Source organism: Scardinius erythrophthalmus (genome assembly GCF_964197995.2).
Source record: "Scardinius erythrophthalmus genome assembly, chromosome: 23".
Taxonomy (NCBI): Eukaryota; Metazoa; Chordata; class Actinopteri; order Cypriniformes; family Leuciscidae; genus Scardinius; species Scardinius erythrophthalmus.
The window spans coordinates 2,965,237-2,991,793 of record NC_138243.1 but is presented as its reverse complement, the minus strand read 5'-3'; the positions used below and the strand labels follow the sequence as shown (position 1 = coordinate 2,991,793).

At 37.3% G+C, this 26,557-nt stretch overlaps 1 protein-coding gene across 1 annotated transcript; it reads right to left on the bottom strand.

Annotated features, from left to right (window-relative positions):
* Window positions 1-238: 238 nt before the first annotated feature.
* On the bottom strand, window positions 239-20,961 carry phax (phosphorylated adaptor for RNA export). Its single transcript, XM_081353974.1, has 5 exons — window positions 20,816-20,961; window positions 11,366-11,919; window positions 9,837-9,957; window positions 6,038-6,121; window positions 239-956 (listed from the first exon to the last, which is right to left on the bottom strand). The coding sequence occupies exons 1-5, from the start codon at window positions 20,912-20,914 to the stop codon at window positions 708-710; spliced, it is 1,107 nt and encodes a 368-aa protein (XP_081210100.1). The 5' UTR covers window positions 20,915-20,961; the 3' UTR covers window positions 239-707.
* Between the last annotated feature and the right edge of the window lie 5,596 nt (window positions 20,962-26,557).

Here is a 26,557-nt window from a genome sequence, read left to right as displayed (position 1 = left end):
TGGACATATATCGTCTGCTACTGATATGGTGGCTGATACATCGTGCATCCCTAATACCATGTGCAAAAGTGAACCTGATCACAGAAGCTACCAGAGTGCATTGATCACAAAAATAAAGAGTTTACTTTTTAATTTGAGCACATACTGAAGCATAAAGCTAAATCTGTTCAAGAATGTTCACACCTTCGTACAATGTATCATTGCCCTTAAACCTAAATAAGATACAGTGAAAGTAAAATCTTTTTAAAAAGACCGACATTTTAATCACAGAAATTGAGCCAATATGACAACTGACATGCTGCCAAAGCAAAACTTTTAGCATCATACATGTACTGCATGACTAGTGCACCTTCATCAAACATCTAGAGCTTTTTCAACGTCTAAAACAAGTTCCTTTGAAATAAGTACATTTTCTTACTGCTATTATTTTGATAATGTATCAAAACATTCAGACAGGAAAAAATTACAATTTATTAACATAAACCAGCCAAGATAGAAAATCTGTACAACCTTTGGCTGCTTCTGATGGTCTTCTAACAAGCTGAAGAGTTTAACAAGTAGGGAACTTAAGTGCTATTTGTGAAAATTAGGACAAATTCAAAACATCAGTCTTCCACAGTCACTCAGACTAATCAAACGTTTTCTTTCATCCTTAGAGTTAGTCAAGCATGTAGTGCTCCACTAAAGCACGGCAGGCCAGCTGAGCATCAGAACACCTCCAGGTCGTTTGTGTTGTAGACCACAGGGCCGTCCTCCGTGCCCAGCGCTGGCTCCTCAAGCGACCCCAGCGCCTCTTCAGTGTCACTCGCGAAGGTTTCCCGCGAGACGTCGTCATCTTCCTGCAGATTGAGCGTGTTGATGGCTTGCTTCATCTTCTTTGCAACAATTTGCTTCCGTCGCTTCTTAGCAGCCTTTTTGCTGTTGTATTCTTTCTGGTTCTCCTCATAAAAGATCTCCTGTGTGAAGGGAACATGCAAACAAAATATTTGAGATTTGCATGTAAAGAGAGAATTAAATGTGTACATAAATGCTAGTGTCAGATTCAGGCAGCAGGCCTTGCAGGTCGACACACACCACAGCGGCTTCTAGCAGTCTCAGACCGGACGTTAAGCCAGAGCTGCCGAACGCCTGACTACACACAGAACAGGGGAAATAGTCTGGAAACACAAAGATCTTCCATGCTGGTTTTCTTGTTTCCCTATTTTTCCCATCAGGGTAGGAACCCTGGCTGTAGGAACCCGTGTTCATAAACATGAACAACAGCAGGAATGTTGAAAGATCCAGGACAACATCCTGAAAATCCATATCATGTCTCATGTAATCGCTTAATCAGTCTCAGATTTCAACCGTGGAAAGAATTGTAAACAAGATGTCACATGACATTACACATGACAGAAAAGACATTCAATGTCCATAGCTCAATAGTCAGCTATAAAACCTGAATCACATGGCTCCAGACTAACACTAGAGAGCAGTAGCTCCGGTGGCAGGAAGTTCTACACATAATGGCGCCAGCGTCTGATTTTTGTAGAGCTGCATTTATTTTTAAATAAGTGTGTGTTTCCCCTTAAGTACGGAGCCCCTGAGGGGACCTGTGCAAAAAAAATATATATATATAGGACTTTCGCGTGCGCATGAGAAACTTTTGGTTTGCGTTATAGCGTCATTAATACAAATGTGGAAATATGGATGGTGTATATATCATTTATGTTGTTGTTTGACATCTTTTGAAGTGTATATTTTAGCAAAAATCCCAAGCAATGTGGTATTAAAGACAAGACTTAGAGACATATTTTAGTCACAATTCAAATAATTGTATTAACTTTGAATATACTTAATAAACTTTGTATTTGTATACGTATTGATAAAAAATAAACAAGTAATAATCTTCTGCTACTGAGATGAAGGAAACATTTTTTTAAAGAAGTAAAGTTCACAAGATTGCTATTTATCTTGATCAAACTGTTCCGTCATCAGCTCTTCCTCAGTTCCGCAATGCAGAATAAAATAGTCATCCTCTGCTGCAGTTGTACGGATTCTTAACGCATTTATTGCAACTACATTTCATCTTTTTCTCATCAAACAACCAGACTAACGAATGGTTCGACACATCCCGTACAGAAGAGCCTAGACAGGGCTTTCTTCTGTATAGATATACTGTAAATACAGGGTAAATGACGACTGTAGGCCTACCATGGTCGCCCTCGTCCAGTAAGTTTAAAATAATAATAATAATAATAATAATAAATTAAGATATAAATCAATATAATTCGTTGTAAATTAAATATTTTAAACAATACAAAAAGGTAATAATTGACTATATAGTCCTAACGTTCATGCATAACTGTCATTCAGACTTACTGTCTAACAACCAGAGAACAGAGAACATCAGAGATATTAAAATACATACTCTTCTGAGTTTTATGTAGGCCTTTTTTATTAAAATTTATCGGCCTATAATTTATATCTCAAGGATATAAGACCTGTAAATAAAATACAACATTAACATTATAAACACTATTAATAACATATAGGCTATGCATATTTTACTTCCCCATAGCCAAATCCTTAAATGAATGGTATCAGAAAACAACAAGAAATGAAAAATAAGTAACCACTTTTATTATTAATAATAATAATAATAATAATAATAATAAAATACATAGTAGTCTATAAAAATAGCCCATTGTGCCCTTTATTACAAACAACTTTTAGCCTATTTTAAACGCCAAGCCTAAACGAATTTATTTGAATCGAAACTGAAACTATACAGCAAAGTTGGGTTCGCGCATCTTTCGTTCGGCCCAAAGTTTAATACTGAACAGGAATTAATAATCATTTAATAATGAACCGGCTGTGATGTCAAGTTAATGCCAGAAGTGAACCGATGTTGTTAATAGCGCGATTCGCCGGCACCATCACTTGGATTTGTTCCTCAGTTGGGGAAATAACTTAATACTTTATTGTTTCATCTGTCATTCGAAACAGTAAAATGTATATTTTTATTTGTGTACATTCAAAATGACTACAAAATGTCATGCCTTTGAAAAAAAAAAAAAAGAAAGCAACATGATGCGGGCGTGTAGAACTTTATCCAAGAGCTGTTGTAAAGCCTATAAACAATCTGTTACAGTAATTTTCTATTATATGCAAAAGCTGCTTGCAACCATATTGTTAAAAGCGCTATATAAATGAAGGCGACTTGACTTGACTAGAAATCGAAAAATTCAAGCTGTTTATTAAATTTTCTACCTCAGAACGAAAAACGTTTTAGAAATATTGTTTATAAAACGAAAAAGGAACTCTTTTCTAATTTTCTACTTTAAATATTAAATAAAAAACTACTGAACGAAAGACACACTGATTCAATTACACTACTAATTGCAGTTTGAATAAAACAATTCAAACCTTTATCTAAAATTTATATTTTTATATTTTATATAAATTTAAAACATTGTCTTTTTCAGACTTTCTTCTGTGAACACAAAAATGTTTTATCAGTCATCAGCTTTCTTTGTCATCATTTGCTTTCATATTTTTCATACAATGGTTGTAAATGGATACTGAGGCTGCCAATGCCTAATATTCTGCGTAACATCTTTTGTGTTCCTCAGAAGAAGGTCCTCTGGTTTGGAACAAGTGTGAATATTTTCACTTTCTTGTTAACTATCCCTTTAATATTTTGTACTTTATGTTAATATTTTGTTTCCCCCATGTTGGCAATGTAATACATACATACATCCATCCATATTTCCACATTTGTATTAATGACGCTATAACGCAAACTGGAAATTGTAACACGTGAGCACGCGAAAGTCTGTATTATAATTTTTTTTTGCGCAGGTCCCCTCAGGGGCTCCGTACTTAAGTGACCTTTGCAAAAAAAAATATATATATAGACTTTCGCGTGCACACGAAAAATGTTTTACATGCTCACGTGTTAAAATTTCCTGTTTATGTATACTAGCCTATAACCCATTTTATTTGTGCGTCACTGCCATTTTACTATGAAGTAAACGAGAGTATGGAATGGATGCTCATGAATTAATAAAGCACATCCTCTGTAGCAGCCGTGAAACTGCAACATGAATATAGGCTGGTGCAATACAGCTGTGTATAGGGCCGATAAAAAGTGCTCAAATTTTGGATTTTGTTAGAGCAGTTCGTCTAGTTACTATAAGGCTGCAACTTATTCCTTTGTCAGTTTTTAAAGTGTGAGCCTCCACTTTATACAACGTGATGCTTTAAAGTCCTTTACGTCTGTGGCTCTGCTTGAAATAAGCACTGTTAGATTTGAATGAAGAAAATCAGCATTTCTCTGCCACCTGTAAGGATAAATTAAATATGACAAAGTGGTTTAACAAAGGGTGTTTTGTGTAATATGAATTTTTAGTATGTTTTTCATTGCCATTTAACTTTTATATGGGACACTATAAATATACTGCCCTAACGAAAGCCGAAATTGAGCACTTTTTGCTGCATCAGTCTTTGTGGAACCTTGGACGAGGCAAAGAGTAAAGTGCACACAGTCGCATTGCGCCATCTGCCTGTTCCACGGCCGGAGCAGAGGATGTGTTAATGCGGACACAAGGCTATGATATTAGAGGTACACTGCCCAAATGAAAGCCAGAATTTTAGCAAAATAGATCTTTATTACTTTACTTTACATCCCTCATCTCATTTTCTTCATAGAAAATTGGCAGTGATACACAAAAGAAATGGGTTATAGAATGCAAAAACTGGAAATTGTAACGCGCAAGAACACACAAAAAATACTTCATGTGCACGTGAATGTCTGGTTTGTTGTTTTGCAAAGGTCCCTTTAGGGGCTCTGTACCAAGGGTTAGTTTTCCTACATCTTGAAACTTTTAGTTTTACAAATGAGGAAAATCTTTGAAGGATGAACATATAACGTTTTTGTTCATCACATTAAAAAAATAACATTTGGATAATATTTAGAGCTTTGAAGTGCTGGAAAAGTGTAAAGCACTTGAAAGTTGTTGAAACGAACCCGGAATTGAATAATGAAAAAAAAAAAAAAATTGAAAAAAAAAAAAAAATCACTATTTCTGCCACAATACCATGGTTACAGTTAGAGTTACTACCGTATTTTCCGGACTATAAGTCGCACTTTTTTTCATAGTTTGGCTGGTCCTGCGACTTATATTCAGGTGCGACTTGTATATCAAAATTAATTCAGACTGAGATGAACCAAGAGAAAACATTACCGTCTACAGCCGCGAGAGGGCGCTCTAGTTGGCGGAGTTATTCAGACGCGACACCATATGAAGAAAATTTAATGGATTCAGTGATGTGGAATGAGATTGCGGGAGCTTGAAGAACTTGTTTACTGGTAACTTGCTTGTTGGACTCCCTGGCTTATGTTAATTTAGCCTATTCAGCCTCCCAGTGTATGTTCTTTATGCTATTGTGTAGCTGAATAACTGTTAATGTGTTGCGTACATACCGGACACCTACTCAGCCTGTTGTTCTGTGTGCTACTGTGTAGTTAAATAACTTCCCTTTCCAGATTAAATGTCTGTTCTTGGTCTTGGATTTTGTGAAATAAATTTCTAAATAAATGCGACTTATACTCCAGTGCGACTTATATATGTTTTTTTCCTCTTCATGACGCATTTTTTGACTGTTTGTAGTCACTATAGTCCGGAAAATACGGTACATTAAATTCATGGTGAATGTTGGTGAATTGCGGATTGAATAGCCTTCTAGAACTTGTTTCTCCTGGTGTCTACGTCAGCGTGGTTTGTTTGATGACTTGACTTCAGAATGGCTCTCCGCTCTGAAGGAAATATTCCTGCTCCGTAATATTCTCTGCTCTCATGCTCTGACAGCACTAAACCTCAAGCTCTGCCTGTGGCTCTGAGACTGCAGGCCTGGTGCAGCTGAGGCCTCTGCGGCTGGAGTACAAGCGATTGTGGACCGTCACTCTTGGAATTATTTTAATTTTATATTTGAGAGTTGATGAAAACACAGCTGCTTGATATTTGTCCACCCAAACACTTGAGTGATGACTAACCTTCACCTGCCCATCAGAGATGCTGGGTGTGTTCTTCAGCAAGTTCAGATACACTCCACCAGGTGTCCGTCTCCTACTGCCATCCTGCAGGAAATACAACAAAACACTGAGTAATATCCCAAAATCATTTTGATTAAATTCAACAGGTTCAACATGTTTGAATCTATAGTGGCAAGAAAAAGTATGTAAAACCCTTGAAATTATCTGGTTTTCTGCAGTAATTTGCAATAAAAATGTGATCGGATCCAAAACAAGTCGCAACAACAGACAAACACAATGTGCTTAAGCTGATAACACAAACAATTCTAATTTCTTGTGTTTTTATTGAACACACCCATTAAACATTCACAGTGCTGGAGGAAAAAGTAAGTGAACCCTTGGAGTTGATGCTGCTGCAACCTTCTTTAGTAGCAGTGACTTCAGGTAGCTCTGGATCAGACTCTGGAATTTTTGACCATTCCTCTTTACCAAACTGCTTCAGCTCAGATACGTTTGTAGGATGCCTGGTGTGAACCTCTCTCTCGAGGTCGTTCCACATCATCTCTGTGTGGTTAAGGTCTGGGCTCAGATTGGGCCACTCCAAAGGAGCATTTTCTTTTTCTGAAGCCAGTCTGTGGTGGATTTACTTCGATGTTTAGGGCCATTGTCCTGTTGCATCACCCCATTTCCACTAAGCTTCAGCTGGCGGACAGCCACCCTGAAATTATCCTCTTAGGATATTTTGGTAAACTTGGAAATTAATTTACCCCTCGATGATGGCAAGTGGTCCAGGCCCTGAGGCAGCGGAGCAAGCCCGAATCATGATGTTCCCTCCAACATACTTCACCACTGGGATGATGTTTTGATTCAGGTAAGCTGTGCCGTTTTTGCGCCATACTGAGTGTCGAGTTTTCTTCCTAAACAATTCAACTTTTGTTTCATCAGTCCATTAAATATTTCCCAGTAGCATTGTGGTTTGCCACGGTGCTCTTTGGCAAACTTCAGGTGAGCAGCGGCTTACTCCGTGGTGTTCTGCCATGGACACCCTGCCTGTTCAAAGACTTGCAACTCATGAACATGGGTGTTTGCGTCCGGCAGACTCGTGAACATGGGTGTTTGCGTCCGGCAGACTCGTGAACATGGGGGTTTGCATCCAGCAGACTCGTGAACATGGGGGTTTGCGTCCAGCAGACTCGTGAACATGGGGGTTTGCATCCAGCAGACTCGTGAACATGGGGGTTTGCGTCCGGCAGACTCGCGGACATGGGGGTTTCATGGGGGTTTGCGTCCGGCAGACCCACGAACATGGTGGTTTGCGCCTGGCAGACTCACGAACATGGTGGTTTGCGCCTGGCAGACTCACGAACATGGTGGTTTGGGTCCGGCAGACTCACGAACATGGGGGTAACATGGGGGTTTGGGTCCGGCAGACTCACGAACACGGGGGTTTGCGTCCGGCAGGCTTCCGGCAGACTCACGTACATGGGGGTTTGCGTCCGGCAGACTCACGAACATGGGGGTTTGCGTCCGGCAGGCTTCCGGCAGACTCACGAACATGGGGGTTTGCGTCTGGCAGAATCACGAACATGGGGGTTTGGGTCCGGCAGACTCACGAACATGGGGGTTTGGGTCCGGCAGACTCACGAACATGGGGGTTTGGGTCCGGCAGGCTTCCGGCAGACTCACGAACATGGGGGCAGACTCACGAACATGGGGGTTTGCGTCCGGCAGACTCGCGGACATGGGGGTTTGCGTCCGGCAGACTCGCGGACATGGGGGTTTGCGTCCGGCAGACTCGCGGACATGGGGGGTTTGTCTAAACTGTCTCCATTTATAAACAATTTGTCTAACTATTGACTGATGGATGCCTAAACACTTTGAGATTGCTTTCCAGCCTAATGGAGATCAACTACTCTTGATCGTATGTCTTCAGAGATCATTTTTGCGAGGCCAACGAATCTTGAGATGTTTGAGTGTCTTATCAAAGTAGCTGACTAAAAAAAAAAAAAAAAAAAAAAAAATAGAATGTTATCCGTGTTATATTTCATCTGCAATAACAATATGGACTTTTATAAAGATCCGTTTGGCTATTAACTTTTAAATGCATCATTATGCATGAATATGAGGAGAGTCTCTGCATGAAAGACCCAAGACTGCAGATCAACAAGCTTCTGCATTTCTCTCCGATATGGTAGGAAATTAAATTAAATATAGAGGATTTTAACTGTGGCAAGATGATTGACAGGCCAGTGACAGAGAGCAACGTTAAAGATGCAATTGTATGACGAAGTAGTATGTCCCAAAGCTTGTCTACTCTTCTTCTACACACTCAAAAGTATGTACCCTTTCTTCAGAAAAGGAGTACATATTTTTATGGCATAGTATAAGTAGGCGAATTGAGATGCAGCAATACTTTTTCCTCCAGCACTGTGAATGTTTAATGGGTGTGTTCAATAGAGACATGAGAAATTAGAATTGTTTGTGTGTTATCAGCTTAAGCACAGTGGGCCTCATTTATCAATCTAACGTGCAGAAATCATCTTACGACAGACAGGGTTCACGTGTGATTCATGAAACATTCATATGCTTCCAATCCTATCATACAAATGATCAGACCTTGATAAATGTGGCATCTGAAAACAATAATCATTTAAGTACCACGCCCCAAAAAATTCACGGTTTAGATCCTCGTCCCTAGAGTTTACGACTTGACTTGTTTTTGACTTGTGAAAAAAAGAGTTTATGCAAATAATGGGAGATGGAAATGCATTTGCCGAATAAATTGACGTAGCGAACATTGAACCTACGTGACTAATTAGCTTTTTCTGATGAGAGTTCTATTTACTGTTGGTTCTGGGTTACCAACACCACCATCATACGCTCGAACAACTCGATGGAAATGCACCAAATTCGCTTTTGTTTGTGCAACTAGAGCTGCACAATTCTGGATAAATTAAGAATTTTTTATTTTATTTTTAAATAGAGATCCCGATTCTCACACGATACTGAATAGACAACTAAACTATTTACTAGCAGTTCTGACAAAATATTTAAGTAAATTATTATTTTAAAAATAGGTTTGAATGAATGATTCAGTGACTAAGTCCAAGACTCGTTTCATTCCTCGACGAATCACCGTTTTTGATCGATTCTCTTGAACAAATAATTTAATTAAAAGTCACTTGTTCACCTACAAGTGTAACAACGTAAATGATACAGTCTTTATTTGTTTTACTCTATTTGATGCTACCGTAGTCACCAGTGTTTATGAGATGTGAATTATTACACAGAAATAAAGATGTAATTGAAAAGGTTGTTTGTGAAGCGGTTTCATTCCTAAACGGTACATGATAACTGCTCTCTCTGGATCAGCAGCAGTGCAAACACACATCTGAGTTTTCGCTGTGATCGCAGCTACTTGTCAAAGGTTTAAGAGACATAGCAGAATCATTGTCATTTAGGAATAAGATTGTGTGTGTTTGAAACGAGATTGATAAATCGCTTAATCGTGCAGCTCGATTGACAATTTTATTTTTTTTCTAAGGCATATTTATGAAAGCTACTTAAATGCTCTAATTAAACTAAGGCCTAATCCTGGCTTAATCTAAGCCCTGTCTGTGAAACCGGGAGTTAGTCAACTAAAACTTGACTAAACAAAAAACAGGATAGTTTGATTAAACATGTTAAAACTAAAAAGAACATTTTGACACAGGACTAACGCCAAATAAATAAAAAAATAGCTGACAAAATTAACAGTAGTTCCAAACTCCGATCTTATGTAGTGAACTGGATGAACTTTGCGTGACAGTTTTGCACATACCACAGTGTAGAGACCTCCATTTTGTTCAATTGTTGCCGTCTCTGACAGAAGCTCGATGGCTTTCTTTTTCCCGATTACTCTCACCACACGCTCTATTAGATCCTTCTTTGGCTCCATGAGTCTTTAACAGAGAGCAAACAAAAGCATGGTTATTTAAAAAGGTTTACAGTTAAGGTATATGAAGATAATGACCAGGGACATTTTTCATTCAACTTTCAGAAAAAGTTCAGAAAAGTTTTTTTCAAAAAAAAAAAAAATCTAATTTAGATTTTTGTAAAGGTTTATACACAATGCACTGTTCCTTTGTTGAATATACACTACCGGTCAAAAGTTTTAGATCGATAAGATTTTTAATGTTTTTAAAATAAGTATCTTCTGCTCACCAAGGCTGCATTTATTTGATTAAAAATACAAAGAGTCATATTGTGAAATATTATTACTATATAAAACAGCTGTTTTCTATGTGAATATCCAGTAAAGTGTAATATATTCCTGTGATCAAAGCTGAATTTTCAGCATCATTACTCCAGGCTTCAGAGTCACATGATCCCTCAGAAATCACTCTAATATGATGATCTGATGATCAAGACACATTTCTGATTATTATCAGTGTTGAAAACAGTTGTGCTATGATGAATGGAAAGTTCAAAAGAACAGCATTTATCTGAAATCTAAAGCTTTTGTAACATTAAACACTACCGTTCAAAAGTTTGGGGTCAGTAAGAATTTTTATTTTATTTTTGGGGGAAATAAATAAAAATAAATCAACACTTTTATTCATCAAGGATGAGTTAAACTGATCAAAAGTTACAGTAAAGACATTTATAATGTTAGAAAATATTCTATTTTAAATAAATGCTGTTCTTTTGAACTTTCTATTCAAACAATTTTGAGAAAAAAATTCAACATTGAAAATAATAATGAATGTTTCTTGAGCATCAAATCATCATATTAGAGTGATTTCTGAAGGATCATGTGACACTGAAGACTGGAGTAATGATGCTGAAAATTCAGCTTTGATCACAGGAATAAATTACATTTTAAAATCTATTAAAATAGAAAACAGTCATTTTAAATTGTCATAATATTTCACAATATTACTGTTTGTTTTGTGTTTTTTATTGTTTTTTATCAAATAAATGCAGCCTTGGTGAGCAGAAGAGACTTCTTTTCAAAACATTAAAAATCTTACCGATCTAAAACTTTTGACCAGTAGTGTAAATATACAATTCTTTTTTAAGTATCACTTGATTCACAAAATTTGTGAAACTGAATTGACACAAATGACTCCTGTTTGAGGGCTGGGGTATTCACACAAATTTCACGATTCAATCTCGATTCACAAGCTTGTGATTCGATTCATTTCCATTCGATATTGATTAATTGGAGTATGTATCCGTACATGGAAAATTCCCTCAAGAAAACAAACTGACGCCTGCTTTCAAACACTCCCATGTGTATTTCAGTGCCAACTTGGTACTGAAGTCGGTACCTATGACATCACTACATCTGACTACATGTTTTCTGACCTGTGTGCGATTTCATCAATCACTTTCTCGTCAGGGTCATCCTCCACGATCTCATATCGCCCCTTGACGTCCATCTCAGCCCGTGGGCCCAGCCTCTCCTTGGCCGAACGCTTTCTCTTCAAACACTCCTCTCTCGGGGCTCCTCCTCTCTGCATGTACCCCTCCAGCTCCTCATCCAACATGCTCTTCAATCCCTCCTCCTGCTCTCCACGCTCCTTCTCCATCATCTTGCGGGCCAGGATGTAGTTATAGGTCTCGCTCTGGCGACTGCTCATGCTGACGCCCGCCTCCATGCCCAGGATGCCCAGCTCCGCTGCGACCGCCTCCTGGCTCTGCTCCTGCACCACCGAGCCCCAGATGTTGTTGACCCTGCGAGCGGCGCTGGCCTGGACCGGAGCCGGGAGACTCGAACACTTGAGCCGCTTCTGCCTCCAGCGCACGGCCTCGTCCTCAGAGTCGGAACCGCTGTCGCTGGAGTCGGTGTTCTTGCAGTTGCGGTATCCTGTGACGGAGGCGGCGCTCCAAGACGGTCCTCTGCTCTGAAAAGAAGAGACCTGCAAATATAGTCAACATCAAAAAGAGCATGAAAAATTGATTGCTGAATGGTGTCAGTAGAAGGTTAGCTGATTGCATACTGAGAGGCTGCATGACATCAGCTTATATTGGATTCAGAAGCAAAGCAAGTTTGATAATAAAGACTAAAATTTTCCTTTAGAACAACATGCACTGAGCAACCGATCACAATAAGACTAGGAACATGCATTACGGATGTGACTGGAGTCCATTTTGAATGGGTTATCATCTTATATAACACCGGCTCATAGCCATGTTTAACCCTTGAATAAGCAGCAGTTTACATCTGAAAGGAGTTTAGGATTTGATGAGATATATATATATATATATATAAACATTGATATTGAGCGATCATCCAGATTTAGACTTATATTGTATTTATATAAAGCATTCACAGGAAAATGTGCTTCATGGCGTTGAAATCAGGCACATATAAATGTCAGGAAACACGATTCCTGGCTGCATGTCAACATCCATGGATCACTGGATCTTTGGTAAGTTGTAAGGAACACTGTATTGAGTCCAACCTTCAGTTTAACTGATAATCGTTTGTTTTACTTGTGTTTTCGCAGTTTCCACCATTAACTCCAGTCACGCAGCAGCAGCTCGTCTGCCACTCAGTCCGGCTGAGGAGTGTGTTACTGCGGGAAAGTGTCCATGCATTCCCTCTTAAGTTTTAGATGCCATGATTTTTCAGTATGAAAAATCAACGCAAGAGAAAGCATAAAATAAGATGAACCTGGGTTAAAGGAGAACTTGGTAACTTTTTTAACTTAATAAAACTGTCTAGAAATCATTTGGATGGTTAAACAACCTTTTCTGGTGATATTGGTGACTTTCCCCGCTCCCCCCAGCGTTCCCAGGCGGAAAACCAACCTTGCAACTTGGGGACTACCGTCCCGGCAAGATAGAAATAGGAAGTCTCGTGAGAAACGAGAACGAGCGCGAAACACGAATTGCTTGACGGCAATTCGACATAAACACACACGCATGTATGATGTATTACCAGATTACCCACCTCGGTAGTCAGACACAGATGTCTATGGTCAGACATAGCTCCACACGATACAGCTGGCTTGCTCCGATCAAAACAAACGCACATGAGCAGTGGTAGAGGGGGAGGAGGCCGCCGCAAGTGAGTTTTTTACGGCTGTGTTGTGAAATATACGCCCCCCCACAGCTGTAGGGGGAGCTCGTGGGGAAAACATGCGACAACAAAAAGGAAAATCAGCGAAGAAGTGACTAGAGTTCGCTATAGTTGCCGAGTTCTCCTTTTAGTCCATGAGCCAGGGGGGTCCATCGGTATCAACGGGGGGGCAAATGCTATCATTGTTTTTTGGCAAGGTATACACCCCTAGTATTAGAAAAATCACGATAGCAGTGCAGCGGTGGTAGCGAAATCACTTTTTTGAGCTCATGAAGTTACTAACCCCCTAAAATAAATTCCGTTTTTGAAATCTGGTGTATATCTGGTTTAGGCTCATGCTAGGGATATTATCAATATTCTATAATATGGTGCTTGGTATCGTTGGAAAGGGGACCTTTTAGGCTTTCATTTAAGCCCAGTACTGAATCTGTCTGACAAACACAGAGGTCACAAGACTTCTGTAAACCAGAAATAACACACATTTTTTCACAATTTCCGCCTAAACTGTATGCTTTCTTTTATCCCTGTGGCATGAAAGAACACCATGGACACAAAACTCAACAACTTCAATACTCAAGGCACTCTGATGACTCAGAAAATGTATAATATACCCATACTATTTATTTGTGAGAGCCTTAAATTAGATTTGTGCAGCCAGCACAAGTCTTCAAAATAGAATAGAGCCAATAGAATGGACAAATAGAATACCCTATTAGGAAACGGTTTGAAACCAGGAAATTCTACTTTAGAAGTACATTTTAACAAAAAAACGTGACAATTCGTGTCCCGGGAAAGAATATAAATTTTCCGGGACTGTCGCTCAAAAAAGAGAACAATCCCTGGAAAACCGGGATGGGTGGCAACCCTATGTTGGTTCAGTTGACTGGTTATAACAACACTACCAACTATGTCATCTTCAAACAACTTCCATTGAGTTCCAGGGGTATTAAATGTAAGTACAAAATACTTTTTCTCTTGTGCTTGTGAATTGGTGGGGAATAGTAGCAGTAGCTAATGTAAGCTTGGTGTTTTTAGCAGGCTAGCTATCTAGCAGGCTAACTAGCTTGCAGGTTAAACACTGTAACAGTAACTGCTACAGTGCAGTCAGGGCTCTCAAGTGTCACGTGACAGTCACTCATTTCGGTCTTTTGTCACGCCCTCTCGCCACACATTGTATTTCTAACGCGGAAAAACTATTTATAATATATTTAATATGCCGCAGTGCCCAAAATGTCTCTGGCCGCGCCAGTCTCATTATGGAACCGGCAGGAATCAATCGCTGTAAAAATCTATTATTGTCTATCCATTATAAAAGTGCATCTATCCATTATCCATTATAAAAGTGCATCTATCCACTATAAAAGTGCATCTATCCATTATAAAAGTGCATCTATCCATTATAAAAGAGCATCTATCCATCATAAAAGAGCATCTATCCATTATAAAAGAGCATCTGTCCATCATAAAAGTGCATCTATCCATCATAAAAGGGCATCTATCCATTATAAAAGTGCATGTATCCATTATAAAAGAGCATCTGTCCATTATAAAAGTGCATCTATCCATCAAAAAAGTACATCTATCCATCATAAAAGTCCATCTATCCATTATAAATAGCATATATCCATCAAAAAAAGTGCATCTATCCATTATAAAAGTGCATCTGTCCATCATAAAAGTGCATCTATCCATCATAAATGTGCATCTATCCATCATAAAAGTGCATCTATCCATCATAAAAGTGCATCTATCCATTATAAAAGTCCATCTATCCATTATAAAATAGCATTTATCCATCAAAAAAGTACATCTATCCATCATAAGTCCATCTATCCATTATAAAATAGCATTTATCCATCAAAAAAGTACATCTATCCATCATAAAAGTCCATCTATCCATTATAAAATAGCATTTATCCATCAAAAAAGTGCATCTATCCATTATAAAAGTGCATCTGTCCATCATAAAAGTGCATCTATCCATCATAAATGTGCATCTATCCATCATAAAAGTGCATCTATCCATCATAAAAGTCCATCTATCCATTATAAAATAGCATTTATCCATCAAAAAAGTACATCTATCCATCATAAGTCCATCTATCCATTATAAAATAGCATTTATCCATCAAAAAAGTACATCTATCCATCATAAAAGTCCATCTATCCATTATAAAATAGCATTTATCCATCAAAAAAGTGCATTTATCCATCAAAAAAAGTGCATTTATCCATCAAAAAAGTGCATCTGTCCATCATAAAAGTGCATCTATCCATTATAAAAGTGCATCTGTCCATCATAAAAGTGCATCTATCCATTATAAATGTGCATCTATCCATCATAAAAGTGCATCTATCCATCATAAAAGTGCATCTGTCCATCATAAAAGTGCATCTGTCCATCATAAAAGTGCATCTATCCATTATAAAAGTGCATCCATCCATCATAAATGTGCATCTATCCATCATAAAAGTGCATCTATCCATCATAAAAGTCCATCTATCCATTATAAAATAGCATTTATCCATCAAAAAAGTACATCTTTCCATCATAAGTCCATCTATCCATTATAAAATAGCATTTATCCATCAAAAAAGTACATCTATCCATCATAAAAGTCCATCTATCCATTATAAAATAGCATTTATCCATCAAAAAAGTGCATCTATCCATTATAAAAGTGCATCTGTCCATCATAAAAGTGCATCTATCCATTATAAAAGTGCATCTGTCCATCATAAAAGTGCATCTATCCATTATAAATGTGCATCTATCCATCATAAAAGTGCATCTATCCATCATAAAAGTGCATCTATCCATCATAAAAGTGCATCTGTCCATCATAAAAGTGCATCTATCCATTATAAAAGTGCATCTGTCCATCATAAAAGTGCATCTGTCCATCATAAAAGTGCATCTATCCATCATAAAAGTGCATCTATCCATCATAAAAGTGCATCTATCCATTATAAAATAGCATTTATCCATCAAAAAAGTACATCTATCATCATAAAAGTCCATCTATCCATTATAAAATAGCATTTATCCATCAAAAAAGTGCATCTATCCATTATAAAAGTGCATCTGTCCATCATAAGTGCATCTATCCATTATAAAAGTGCATCTGTCCATCATAAAAGTGCATCTATCCATTATAAAAGTGCATCTGTCCATCATAAAAGTGCATCTGTCCATCATAAAAGTGCATCTGTCCATCATAAAAGTGCATCTATCCATCATAAATGTGCATCTATCCATCATAAAAGTGCATCTATCCATCATAAAAGTGCATCTATCCATCATAAAAGTGCATCTATCCATTATAAAAGTCCATCTATCCATTATAAAATAGCATTTATCCATCAAAAAAGGACATCTATCCATCATAAAAGTCCATCTATCCATTATAAAATAGCATTTATCCATCAAAAAAGTGCATCTATCCATTATAAAAGTGCATGTATCCATTATAAAAGAGCATCTGTCCATTATAAAAGTCCATCTATCCATTATAAAAGTCCATCTATCCATTATAAAATAGCATTTATCCATCAAAAAAGTACATCTATCCATCATAAAAGTCCATCTATCCATTATAAAATAGCATTTATCCATCAAAAAAGTGCATCTATCCATTATAAAAGTGCATCTATCCATTATAAAAGTGCATCTGTCCATCATAAAAGTGCATCTATCCATTATAAAAGTGCATCTGTCCATCATAAAAGTGCATCTATCCATTATAAAAGTGCATCTGTCCATCATAAAAGTGCATCTATCCATTATAAAAGTGCATCTGTCCATCATAAGTGCATCTGTCCATCATAAAAGTGCATCTATCCATCATAAAAGTGCATCTATCCATCATAAAAGTGCATCTGTCCATCATAAAAGTGCATCTATCCATTATAAAAGTGCATCTGTCCATCATAAAATTGCATCTGTTCATCATAAAAGTGCATCTATCATCAAAATGTGCATCTATCATCATAAATGTGCATCTATCATCATAAATGTGCATCTATCATCATAAAAGTGCATCTATCCATCATAAAAGTGCATGTCTTCATGTTCATTTTATGAAGTATACTTAAGTAATTTTCAAGTATATTTTTTAAGTATACTTAATGTAGTAAGTATACTAATATCAATGTGTACTTGTAGTAAACTTGTGTACTATTTCAATACTGCTTGGGACTAAATTGGCCCACTTTTAGTATTTTTAGTATTTGTAAGAGTAGTAAACTAAGTACACAACTAGTTTTCTCATTTGTAATGCATCTGTCCTACAAGTGAACTTATAAGTATACTAGTAGTTTACTATTTTAATACAAGTAGTACATTTTTTAGTTTATGAAAGTACAAACTGATGTGTGCTCTCAGTAAACTACTAGTTTCGTAGTTTATACTACAAGTATACTTGTAAGTTTTCTTTAAGTGAACATACCATTATACTTATAGTTTACTATTTATATATTATTTTTGCACTTGAAAAATACCTTTAACTGTTCTTTAATTTTAAAAACATTTTATTAGCTTCATGCATCCTTTTTTAATAAACACTTGAATGTCAGTAAGTTTCATAAAGAAAGGCAACATTTTAAACAAAAAAGTAGAATTAGAGTAAATTGCTATACACTACCAGTGGACTAGCCTACACAAAAATTCAGATATGCAGAATTAGAAACATATCTGTTTTATATCAATATTCTAATCAATATTTTCAAACAATGTAAGTTTCATAAGACTGTATATGAAAAACTATGTAAAAAAAGTATATTTAATTGACTACTCAATCAAAAGAGTTAACAACTACAAGACAAGTATACTTTGAATTCTTAATTATTCTTTTAAGTATATCTGGATCAAAAGATTGAGTTCAAGTACAGGCCAAATATACCTGGGTATTCATAAAGAATCTTAATGCAATGAGTAGCTCCTAGTGACAAAATTCTAAGAAAATTCTTAGAAATGTGGGCGTTTACTCAAAATTGTAAGGAGTATGGACGAGGACTTTTCAGAGGCTGAAGAGTTTCTTTAGCAGAGGAGAACATGGCAGAAAGACGAAGAGGGAGAAAAAATGTGTTGCAGACAATGGATGACAGTGAGTCAATAAGACGCTATAGATTAGATCATGCAGGGATCATGTTTGTGACTGATCTTAGAGACGCGCTAACATCTCCGACACAGTGCAGAAATGCCATAGCGCCAGAAATGAATTTTCACTCTTTTTTTCCTTCTTGGACAACCAGCCAATCACAGTCTTCAAAAGATTGTGTCATACATAGCAACGGGGTCAGCCCCGCCTCCTCACTAAGATGAAAGTTTTCGTCTTTTCCTTGCTCAGAGTTGCTCTCAGATCGGCCCCGAATCGCTCTTAAGCTAAGACTCCTATGTAAAAGTTTTTAAGCTAAATTAAAGGACAAGTTCGGTATTTTACACTTAAAGCCCTGTTTTCAGATCGTTTCTTAAAATTAAAAATTTTCGGTTTCTGGGGTAGCACCCCCCCACCTCCACAATGGCTGCATAGGTGCACTGGAACAATCCTTCCTAAAACGCATTAAACTTTCGTTTACAAAGACGTGAAACTGAGTGGTCAGGGGTGTTCACTGATATGCTCACACAAAAATCGCAGCAAAAGATGCTTTCCAACAGGTTTTATCGTAGTTTTTGTCCAACTCCATTGACTTGTATTGGATGTGTTGTGAGGTACGGTGTTACTCCGCCGCCGTCTATTATTCAAGCTCTCAACGGAAGAATGTATGGGTGTGAGGCGTTTGGAAAAATAGGACCACAGTTTTACAACAAATGGTAAAACACCTGTTGGAAAGCATCTTTTGCAGCGATTTTTGTGTGAGCATATCAGTGAACACCCCTGACCACTCGGTGAGTTTCACGTCTTTGTAAACTAAAGTTTAATGCGTTTTAGGAAGGATTGTTCCAGTGCACCTATGCAGCCATTGTGGAGGTGGGGGGGGTGCTACCATAGAAACCGAAAATTCTCGGGCCAGCAGCATGTGTCCAAATTTCAATCTTAACCGTTCTATTTCATCAGAAACGATCTGTAAACAGGGCTTTAAGTGTAAAATACCGAACTTGTCCTTTAAGAGTTTTCTGAGAGGATTCTTAGAATCTTTATGAATACGGGCCCTGGACTTTTCTCTCAGTATAAATCAAGTAGGCCTACACTGAAGTGTAATTTTAAGTATATTTCTGAGAAGTACATAAAATGTAGACTGAAAGTATACTTTCTTATTTTAAGTTTAAAAGTATACTAAGTGTGAAAAACACCAAGCTTACATTAGCTACTGCTACTATTCCCCACCAATTCACAAGCACAAGAGAAAAAGTATTTTGTACTTACATTTAATACCCCTGGAACTCAATGGAAGTTGTTTGAAGATGACATAGTTGGTAGTGTTGTTATAACCAGTCAACTGAACCAACAATCTTTTCACAAAACTGACAAAACCTCGTCAAACTGTCAAAATGAGCTACTTTCTGACACCATATCTGAATATCAAAATACATGATAGAAACATTTTGTTAAACCACGTACAAGTGTTATGTTTACAACACCATTGACTACACTATTGAAACAATTACTTTTTATTACAACTGTACATGAATAAATAGGCCATTTGGCCCTGGACTAATAGGGTATTCTATTTGTCCATTCTATTGGCTCTATTCTATTTTGAAGACTTGTGCTGGCTGCACAAATCTAATTTAAGGCTCTCACAAATAAATAGTATGGGTATATTATACATTTTCTGAGTCATCAGAGTGCCTTGAGTATTGAAGTTGTTGAGTTTTGTGTCCATGGTGTTCTTTCATGCCACAGGGATAAAAGAAAGCATACAGTTTAGGCGGAAATTGTGAAAAAATGTGTGTTATTTCTGGTTTAAAGAAGTCTTGTGACCTCTGTGTTTGTCAGACAGATTCAGTACTGGGCTTAAATGAAAGCCTAAAAGGTCCCCTTTCCAACGATACCAAGCACCATATTATAGAATATTGATAATATCCCTAGCATGAGCCTAAACCAGATATACACCAGATTTCAAAAACGGAATTTATTTTAGGGGGTTAGTAACTTCATGAGCTCAAAAAAGTGATTTCGCTACCACCGCTGCACTGCTATCGTGATTTTTCTAATACTAGGGGTGTATACCTTGCCAAAAAACAATGATAGCATTTGCCCCCCCGTTGATACCGATGGACCAAATTTGGGTCCCTGGCTCATGGACTATTTAACATTTTCAAGCGTCAAGGTCCATTCAAGAAGCCTCCACACTAGGTTACCAAACACATCCCTGGAGCCCAAAACACACATTCTGCAGGTCTCCTCAGTCACACACACTGATTCAAAGCAGCAGCTCATTAGTAGAGACTCGAAGATCTGAAATGGGTGTCAAATTGTTGCAATTGCTCCAGGAACGTGGTTGGAAACCCCTGGTCTAGCAAACTATTGAAGTAAAAATGCTTCAAACGTGAAATATCATGTGCAAAGCTGGAAAAGGGTGAGGGGAAGAACAGAACTACAAACAACTGGCCTAGACAGCTTCATTTGACTGCACAACAGTGTTAGTGTATATGATACATTAACGGAGCTGATGTTTAAACGGCTAACTGTTCAGACACATCACTGATTCGCACAGAAATCTCAACATACAGTCCATCAGTCGATATGAACAACAAGAGTGTGTTGTACAGAATGAACAGGCTTCACCTGCACTCGCTCCTCTGCAGCATCCCGCATATCAGACTCGTGATCAGACTCTAGCTCTCCATCCTCGAGATCCTCCATTCTGGCTCTGTCACCCGCCATTTCTCTCGGCCGGAAGTAACGAGCCCGTATTTACTGTAAGCGTCATCGACGCCGTGCGCTCTCATTGGCGCATTTTCCTGTGGGCAGTTCTTCTGGTGATATTTTGGCGGACGGCATTATAGAAGGTGCATTTCCGCCACCTACTGGACCAGAGTGTGAAACACACAGCGCTTAAAGTTTGTTTTTTACAATAATTTCTCAATTCTTAGGTTCATTTTTCAAAACTCTTCACACACTGAGCACGACAGCAGTCGATGTGGGCTAAACTGTGGATCATTTATCATTGTTTTGGCACAAAATGACTACATCTTTCAAATTACATTAATTATTTTCTCTCTTCGACACAGCAACCGCCAAAACTCAATGAACCTACAGGCCAATTTGCGCATGCTTACATACTGTTTACAGTTTTTCTCGATTGTTTACACACATTTTCTGGTACTTGAGACACAATGACCACAACATGTAACTCATTCACCAACCCCTGAACCAATCCTGCTAAACTACAAGCACAATTCCTGCTTTACACTCAAATTGCAGTTCTAAAACACACTTTTTTCAAAACACTACACACAATTCTCTGCTTTTGGCACAATTTTCATGCAGAAAATCTCTTGTTTTCTCAAGGAACACATTCAAATATGCACACTGACTCTTCACATGGGCAAACACCCGTCACACAGTTTTACAATTAGCAATCAGAGCTTTAGCATAAAAGGGCAACAGGTGAGCTCTTCAATGAGCAATGGATGCCAACATTGGATTTTTTTTTTTATTACTGTAACTGTATACAGTCAATTCTTCTGTTGTTTTGTATGTAGACCACTGTATGTCCAACTTTGTGTTGGTTGGGATGTACACTGTGTACATTGTTTTTGTGGGAAAAATAAAATATATTCGTTACCGTGTATTTGTGTGTTCTGAGTATAAAAACAATATTCTCAGATATTTTACAACACACTTATGTATGTACTGTCTGTAGAAAGTGTAACACTGAACAAAAAAAGGCCTAAATCATTATGATGACTGGAGAAGAAGTGTTTTCCTCATCATAGTGTTTTACATTAAGAACATCAGTGTTCAACTGGTTCTTATAAATGTCTATTCATATGATGGTTTGTGTGTGTCATTTGAAAACAAAATACCATTTTGAGAAGAAATAACATTGTTTTGAATGTAAAGTTTAATTTTGCAGGAGAATTGAGGGGTTTTGCCCATTGTGTGTGTGTGTTTTTGGATTTGTGTGTAGAGTTCTGAGAATATGAGGCATGCTTTCAGAAAATGTGTGTAAACAGTTGAGAAAAACTGTAAAAAAAACTGATGTTCAAAGTCCACACTTAAATCCACAACAATAACATAATACAAAACTGAATAAGATTTGCTACGTTTCTACATTAATAGTGTAAAGAAATGTATTCTGAATCCAAAAAATCAAATACGATCAAAGCAATTAGATGAAACTGAACACTGAAGCTTCAGTCTTTCAGTTTCATTACCATCCATTCAAAAGGGGAAAAATCTTCTTCTTTTTTTTTTTTCTTTTTTTTACTATATATAACTGTATACTGTATGTTACTGTATAGAGTAGGCAAAACTGTACATTATCCCAAATTGTGGGTGAGTGGGTTACTGAAAAAAAAATATATATATACATATATAGTTTGATTAATATGGACATAGAAGTGAAAAAATACAAATTTTAATATAGAAGTTGTATAAATAAAAAGGTTTGGAATGTTTTAAGCGCTTTTTATACATTTTGCCCAGGCTGCTCTCTCTCTTTAATTGCATTAATAACTGCATTAGTCTCCGTTAACTCTAAAATTACATTTTGATTAGATGCGTGAGAAAGTAGTCCTACACACAAGAGCATTTTAAGGTCAAAAACCTGACAAATGTCTCGAAATACATCATCTGAACAATGTTTTGAGGTGTGGTAACCGCAGTATAAGCGGAATAATTGACTCCAGGCCATTGAATTATTATAAAAAATAATACACACCTGAGGTGTAATGGCCACTCTGCTTCACTTCCACATTACCACCTCAGGTGTGTATTATTTTTCTAAATGGAAAAATAAATGGATGTTTATGGTCCTCTGCTGGATGTATGTGGTTATAGGATTTGTTTTCTAAAGCTGTAATTCCTACATGTTTTTGTCTGACCAACAGATGGCAGCAGGACCTAAAACTAACTTTTTCAGGTACAGAAATTGAATAAAGTTATGTAAAATAACACTGCTTACTCTTCGCTGTATTAATTATCAGGTATATTAGGCTGCTGTCACTTTAAGACCAAATCCACGGATGCAATATGCTGATTCATTCTGTACACATGCATTTTCTTTCACAACTCTTTACATTCATTTAAGACAACTGACTATGTTTACTACGATAATCGCTGAGACAGGCATCTTTTTCCATAATTTTCAAGCGCAAGAAGATGTGAAAGAGCTCACTTTAGTATTTGTCTGAGGCTGTCTGTCTGAGGCTTTCTGGGGATGCTTTCTTTCACTTCTTGGGATGTTTAAACTCCCCACACAGAACACGAGTAATGAATTGAGTTTCCTTTTGCATTTTCTTGCGCTTGAATATTTAAATTGTCAGTGTTTAAACTTTCGTGATGATGATGCACTACTGGCCCGTCAACTGTCCCGAGCATTTTTCATCTTCATGTTCTCACACAGTCATGGCACGAAAATAGCCTACTATTAAAACTTAATTTTATTACATTATTGGCAATTTAATGTTAGTGATTACAGTTTTTCTCGATTGTTTACACACATTTTCTGAAAGCATGCCTCATATTCTCAGAACTCTACACACAAATCCAAAAACACACACACAATGGGCAAAACCCCTCAATTCTCCTGCAAAATGAAACTTTACATTCAAAACAGTGTTATTTCTTCTCAAAATGGTATTTTGTTTTCAAATGACACACACAAACCATCAAATGAATAGACATTTATAAGAACCAGTTGAACACTGATGTGCTTAATGTAAAACACTATGATGAGGAAAACACTTCTTCTCCATTCATCATAATGATTTAGGCCTTTTTTTGTTCAGTGTTACACTTTCTACAGACAGTACATACATAAGTGTGTTGTAAAATATCTGAGAATATTGTTTTTATACTCAGAACACACAAATACACGGTAACGAATATATTTTATTTTTCCCACAAAAACAATGTACACAGTGTACATCCCAACCAACACAAAGTTGGACATACAGTGGTCTACATACAAAACAACAGAATAATTTACTGTATACAGTTACAGTAATAAAAAAAAAATCCAATGTTGGCATCAATTGCCCCATTGAAGAGCTCACCTGTTGCCCTTTCATGCTAAAGCTCTGATTGCTAATTGTAAAACTGTGTGACGGGTGTTTGCCCATGTGAAGAGTCAGTGTGCATATTTGAATGGCAGTGTGTTCCTTGTGAAAACAAAAGATTTTCTGCATGAAAATTGTGCCAAAAGCAGAGAATTGTGTGTAGTGTTTTGAAAAAAGTGTGTTTTAGAACTGCAATTTGAGTGTAAAGCAGGAATTGTGCTTGTAGTTTAGCAGGATTGGCTCAGGGAGTTGGCGAATGAGTTACATGTTGTGGTCATTGTGTCTCAAGTACCATGAAATGTGTGTAAACAATTGAGAAAAACTGTAATTTACAGCAAAACAAATGATAACATCTATGATTTCATGCCCGAAAACATTATTTTGGTCTTACATTTTATAATATAACTCAGATGAGCTCAGCACTGATTCGTTTTCCCTCATTTTATTTTTGTGAATTGGAATGTGTGCAAAGGATTGTGGGTGATTTAAGGCAGCGAAGGATACATGTGTTACGTTTGTGTAAGATATTCATATTTAACACGTTACAAAGTAGAATTCTAGCCTCCGGCCAAATGGCCATACGTAGTCTCTACTTATGCCTGAAGCGCAACTTATGCAACTTGTGATGTCAGAAGTAGCAAAGCGCGTCATGGCGTAGCGTAAATATCAGCAGTACGTCGCATTACTCACGTAAGTGACTTAAGTCAAATCTGTATGTTTGTTTGGCCGGAAGCTAGTTATTTTACTCATGGCCGTAGCCAGCTATGAGGTCACCGAGGTCCGGACCTCGGTCATTTTTTTATATTCAAAAATAAAATTTCAAGCTCTCTGAATGATTAATTAGCCGTTTAAACCGCGTCATATGTGTGTTTGCAATTTATGTCGCTGCGAGAAGGTAGATCAGTGAACGGGGCTTGAGAGCGTGTTGTGAGCATAGACTGTAAAAAATGCGGCAGAGCGCTTTATGTCACTTTATTATAATTTATAAATAAAGCGCAAAAGAAACTACAAGCATGATGCAACAGCATCGTAGTTGATGTCAATTTGAAAGTCATGAAATGACCAAAAAGTGCCAATAAACTTTTTTTTCTTTTACATTTCCGATAATGGCGCGTATAATTTGCACTAAGTGCCTGTCTTTTTAGCAAAAAAGGCATCCACAACTAAATAGCTACAGTTGCACGGGTCGTTGGGCGTGCGTGAGGTGCTTGAAACTAAGTAGCTTTTGACGCGTTCGACTCGAGTTCGAATCCGCCTTTTGCCGAACTCGCTCTTCTCCCTCTTCTCCCTTTTCCCAATACACATGAGATGTAAAATGTATAGCCTAACATAAAGGTCTCTAGCGTTATATTTTGCCAACGAACTAATATCGAAACCGTGATATGGTTTTGTGCTTTATAAAACAGCACAAGACTTTAAGTATCCTATATAGGCATTATGTTTGTGCTGCGTGATTTAAAGAAAAGTGCGCACTTTGCTCACGCGATCAAAGGGTTTATTTCTTGCAAGTGAAGACATTAGGACAAAAGTATTGTAATTTTCCTATAGTGTAATGTAAAATATACTTTTGAAATATTCATTTTCATTTATTAGGCTATATGGATTTTATGTCATAGGAATAATTATAGAAATCATTATTATATTATTATACTAATTGTTTGGCATACTAAAACACCAGTTATAATGTAATGTAGACTGAAACTCCATATCATAACTAAAAAATATGTTTGAGCCCCCTTTAATGTCCAGGTACAAGTCAATGTTTTTTATTTGTGCACAGTTCATGGGTTGAAGCCCGTTGAAGCTCTTAATTTTGAGCTCTCAAAGAGCACCAGATTGATGCATTTAACCTTAAAATGTACAAAATTTTCTTGCGGGGGAGCATGCCCCCGAACCCCCCTAGAGGGACAGAGGTTTACCCAACATAGTTTTACAAAATCCTATATGGGAAAGATCTATCATTTATGAACTTTACTCCAGCATAGTACAACAAAGTTCCTTTTAAGTCAGTAAACTAAAACTCTTAATGCAAAATTAAAATGTCCTTGGACAAACTATACATTAGGCCTGCCTAAGGCGGGGCCTACAAGACATTGATTGTGCCCAGGGGCCTCTGAATTCTTAATCCGGCTCTGCACCTCACCTCGGACCTCACTAATTTTCAAACCCTGGTTACGGCCTTGATTTTACTTTATAAAGTTTTAAATATGAAAAATTTATTAACCCCCTGGAGTCGGATGGATAGATGCACTTTTATGGACTTCAGAACAGAAACAGCCATTCACTGCCATTATAAAGCTTG